Below are 4,896 nucleotides of genomic sequence, written 5' to 3'. Positions count from 1 at the left end.
TGGTTAGAAGTAGAGAAATTACTTGAATTATTAGAATATATGCGAATGTACCTTAGGCATGTGAAATACTAGTAAAGTATATGAGCATGATAGAAAATCGATCTATAAAAAAATTAAAGGTACTTAGGAGACGTGGAACTTTATGATGTCCTAGAATAATCTTGGAATGGTAATCCATTGGGCTTGTCATTTTGGTGTTATTGTTTCCTTCTTTTATGCTTGTGGGCCGAAGCATAAGGGGCTGCAAAGAGGGTCTTAGTGCAGCCCAAAATTTCATTGTGTATTATCTTAATAATATCCAAAGAAACTCCATAAGTTAGTCTTTGATTGGTAGGTGATCACACATGGCAAGTTATCCTTATCTTCCCTCCACATGTGCGCGTAGGTATAGGTAGTGTGAGCAGAAATTCTGATTTATATCATCTAAAAGTGGACAGATTGGCCACTAAAATCCCTCCCTTCTATGTGCATGGGCTGCACCAAGGAAAAGGCTGAAGTTGCTTGTTGAATTTTCCAAAGGCAATCAGCCTTAAGGCAATGCAACCAATAGATAACAAGTAGCCAGCATTGCATGCAACCTTATTGGATAAACAATGTCATCCAGCCCTCACTTGTCACGCTACATAGGTAGGAAGGATGGAATTCTGATCTTACACTTTAACACTCTAACTCAATCAGATTTAAAACTATCCTTTGTGCCTTTTCATGCGCTAAGAAAATTAAAGGAGAGAAAAACAAAATTCTGGTCACATGTCCTTCCACCTTAAACTTGCATGTTCAACATGTGGCAAACACCATCTTCCATCAAGCCTTGCATGCGCATAGAGTGTATGAGAAGCAATCAGAATTTTAATTTAAAACCTCTACGTCTTGCAACTTTTGGCCAGCCATGCAGCCAATGGAGTTAAAAAGGGAATCTAAATAAATCCTCTTTGTTCAGCCACCATTGCTCTATTTCTCATCAAACACCCTCTCCATGCCGTAGACTATTAGAAAAAGGGAACCAACCAGAAATTGTATTATTTTCTCTTCTTCTCTAAACCGTGGAACCCTTAAGGAATCACCAAGTCTCAAATACAAATCCCTCCTTCTCTTACTCGGCTATGCGTGGTAACTCCAAGAGGTAAAGTGTATCCCTGATTCACTACTCATTCTCTTGGTTGATAAAAGACGTTCCATTATATGTGAATGATAATTCGAGCTAACCTTCCCTCCCTTCGTTTTCTTGTACACGGTCATCAACTTGAAGAGTGGAGTTGTGGTTTTAGTGGAACTTAAGGGATTGAGTTGCTGCTCTTTTGATTCAAACCAGTTTTCCTTGTGTATTGTGAAGAGGTAGGCCCAAAACCCCTCTTCTTCTTCCCTTTGTTGAAACCGAGAAGCATGCTTAGGATATAGTCTTAGTTATCTTATGAAAGCATGAAAGCTTAGAATTAATTTCAGAACTTGGTAATGATCTTAAAGTTAAATGATGGGGCTGTTGATGATGGCCTGGTGTTCCTTTAAAATTTTTTGAAGCAAAATAATTTGGACAGCATGCCTAGGTCCCTTGTAGCGATCCTTGAATGAATTCGTGAGCTTTGGAAGAAATCATCCTTGATGCTTTGTTGAGATGAAACCGATTCTGTCTTGATAAAACTTGTTATAAACTAAGTTTTATTTAACTTATATATATACAGCATGTTGTTTAGTTTCCCTTCACATACTCCATGTGTTGTTAAGCCAAATATTTGAATAAACGTTATGAGCCTTGTATGATGAAACCCGTTCTGTTTTGGACCAGCCTTATTGTGTGCTAAACTCCATCTAGAATTATGTAGACAGCAGAATAATAAGCTCCTTTTTCGCATCTCTGAGTATAGAAATAGGAAATTGTATGAATAAAAATCTTGAGTAACTTCTATGTCCAAAAATCGATTCTGCCATGCTTAGGAACCTTGAGAAACCCTCACTGTTAAACGTTGGGAAGACTGTTTTGAAAGTCAGAATATTTTAGGAAAATAACATTGTTGGCCGAATGGATACATGAACCTTTAGGTTTGGAGAATTGTTGGTAATTAATAGAGAAGGCTGAAACATATTCTAATTTTGTTGCAATGTATATTAGGTGCGCAAAAGCCGTAAATTTTGGATTATACGCTGCTGTCTGGTACATTTAATTGTGACGTACGAGGTATGTGTAGGCGGTATTACCTAATGTGACTATTGGCTAGTGTATGGAATTGTGATGTGTTGCTCACATTTGTTCTATGTATGTTATGATGATGATGAGCCAATGGTAAGAATATGAAAGGATGATATGATATATGCATGCATTTTACATCATAATACATTTTTCTGTTGGGTGCGATTGCATAACATGGCATGTATACTTGATTCATGACATCTTGAATATATATATATTTGTATTGAGGACATGTGACTGAGCATGCATCATATAGGCATGCCTGGTACCAGGAGAGGGGACACTTGGCTTCAGTCCGCATAGGTTCCACAGTGGGATTCACCTTCATGGGAGCCATTAGGAATACCCACTGTGATGCTACGCGCACGACGGTGCTATGAGCGTAAAGGAAAAATGGCGTTATATACGCGTTATGATATATGATGAAAAAGATTAAATGTTTGAAGTGACTATTTATGATTTTGTGCCTAGTTAATACTGTTGCATTTGGTTTTGTTGCCACACTACTGGGTTTATTCTCACCCCTTTGGGGCTGCAATTTTTAAATTGCAGGAGAACGTAAAAGCATTTGAGGACTTGGATGTTGAACTCTGTTATATTTTTGTTGCTGTCTGGATTTATTCACTGTTGACTGTTTTAAGCTTGGGATGACTGTATTATGTGGTACTTGATGATTTTTGGATGACTGTAAAACTATGATTTATTTCTGCTTTAAGTCTTCTACGAACAGCGGCTATTTTAAGAAAATCTGAAAATGTTTTGCGAAAAGGAATTATTTTTAATGCTGAATTTTAACAGTTTACGGTCAACTTATGAGTTACGTTTCAAGGGGCGAATGACCTCCGATTTACTATTATTTTATATGCACGCGAAGCCCCAAGCGTCTACATTCAGATTTCGCGAACTGTACAAAAATATTTTGAAAAATCGATTTTATATTAATATTTAAAGGAATACGGTTTTCTAAAAATTTTCACCATTTTTATCAGCAACACATTTTAAGTTCTTTCCATCAAAAAATTTTCTTAGATTCAGCTTTCCACAACAATTTCTCAAAGATCTTTTTTTTTTTTTTTGAAAAAGTTTTCATCCGTTTCCACAACTCGAATAACGATTAGCAAACGACTCTCTTGGATGCATACAAGAGAGGGTGTCGTGATATTGTGAGTGCAGAATCATGGCAGGTAATCGCGGTTCTTTGAATTTGCTGTCATAAATAACCTGCAGTGAGGAAGGACTGACAAGTGCAGAATCATGAGGATCTTATCACAACAATGCTGAAGAGGATCTTATCACAACAATTGGGGGATTGGCCACGTTCGTCCAGAACATGAGCCAAGAATGGCAAGAACATCGTCAACAGAACCAGAATCAACCCCCACTGCAGGACCATGCGGAGGAGATTGCCCGACGGAGGTTGAAGGACTTCCGTAACTTTCAACCACCTATCTTTGAAGGTGGAGACCACCCTGAGGCTGCAGCAAACTGGCTGCAGATGATCGAACATATCTTCGAACGGATGGGATGCCCAGAGGCTCAGAAGCCGGACTATGCCTCCTATCAGTTGACGGGAGAAGCATTGACATGGTGGACCGGCGCGAGAGCTCTGCTGCGAGCTCAGAATACTGAAGTGACCTGGGCTGTGTTCAGGAGGGTATTCTTGGACAAGTACTTCCCAAAAGCAATGCGAAGAATGAAACACACAGAGCTACTGTCTTTGAGGCAAGGAAACATGACTATCAATGAATACATTGCAAAGTTTGCACAACTGATGGAATATACCAATTTTGACCGTAACATCTATGATGAGGAGTGGCAAGTGGAGAAGTTTGAGAGTGGATTGCATCCCGAGATCAGAAAGCTCATGTTGACCACGGCTATCCATACTCTGCCCGAAATCATTAATCAAAGTCGGCAGGCAGAAGGCATTATCATGGAAGCAAGAAATTTGAATAGACAACCGGTGCAACAGCAGGGAGGAAACAGAGGGGGCAGATTCTTCAAGAAGAACACGGGAATGAACAAGGGAAAGGGTCCACAGATGCAAGCTCGGAATGGTAATTTCAAGAGAAATACTGCACCCGGTCAGTCATCAGCAGGACGTCAGGGTCCCAGTGCATGTTCTAATTGTGGGAAAAACCATGCTGGAGTCTGTTTACAGGGAAGCAACACATGCTACAGATGTGGTCAACCTGGACATTTCGCTTCTAAATGTCAAAACTATGCAAGTCAGCAACCTACTCAGGCCAGAGTGTTCACCCTCGATGCTAATGAGGCGCAGAAATATCCGAATCTTATTCGAGTACTCCTACGGGGGGATCCTGTACAGCCTCAGAAATTTGCAGAGGCGTTCTTCTGGAGTATGAAGGAAGCATTTATACAATCAACTTAGTGGTTTTGCCGGTATTCAATTTCGAAGTAATTATCGGCATGGACTGGTTGGTGGAGAACAGGATCACTTTGGACTGCCAAGCAGGGAAGGTCATTGTTCCTTCGAGAGACGGTAATTTTCTGTCTTTTGCTACTATTTCTTTGTTGCAAGTTCGTAAAGAGCTCCTTCGGGGGGCAGCAGGTTATCTCTTGTCAATCGAGGCTGAGACCCTGGTTGAAAATCCAATTCAAAATGTACCAATGGTGAATGAATTCGAGGAGGTATTCCCCGATGAAATTCCTCGACCCCCTAAACGGGAAGTAGAATTTTCCATTGAGCT

At 40.0% G+C, this 4,896-nt stretch overlaps 1 protein-coding gene across 1 annotated transcript; it reads left to right on the top strand.

Moving 5' to 3' along the window:
- Positions 1-3,515: 3,515 nt before the first annotated feature.
- On the top strand, positions 3,516-4,577 carry LOC133309119 (uncharacterized). Its single transcript, XM_061509857.1, has one exon. It carries the CDS (start codon positions 3,516-3,518, stop codon positions 4,575-4,577), a length of 1,062 nt encoding a protein of 353 aa, XP_061365841.1.
- Positions 4,578-4,896: the final 319 nt, after the last annotated feature.

Source organism: Gastrolobium bilobum, unplaced genomic scaffold, assembly GCF_033153095.1.
Source record: "Gastrolobium bilobum isolate Gb01-03AN ecotype WA unplaced genomic scaffold, APGP_CSIRO_Gbil_v1 utg34968, whole genome shotgun sequence".
NCBI classification, from domain to species: Eukaryota; Viridiplantae; Streptophyta; class Magnoliopsida; order Fabales; family Fabaceae; genus Gastrolobium; species Gastrolobium bilobum.
Note: the sequence above shows the minus strand (reverse complement) of the source record. Positions and strands in the feature narration are given on the sequence as shown.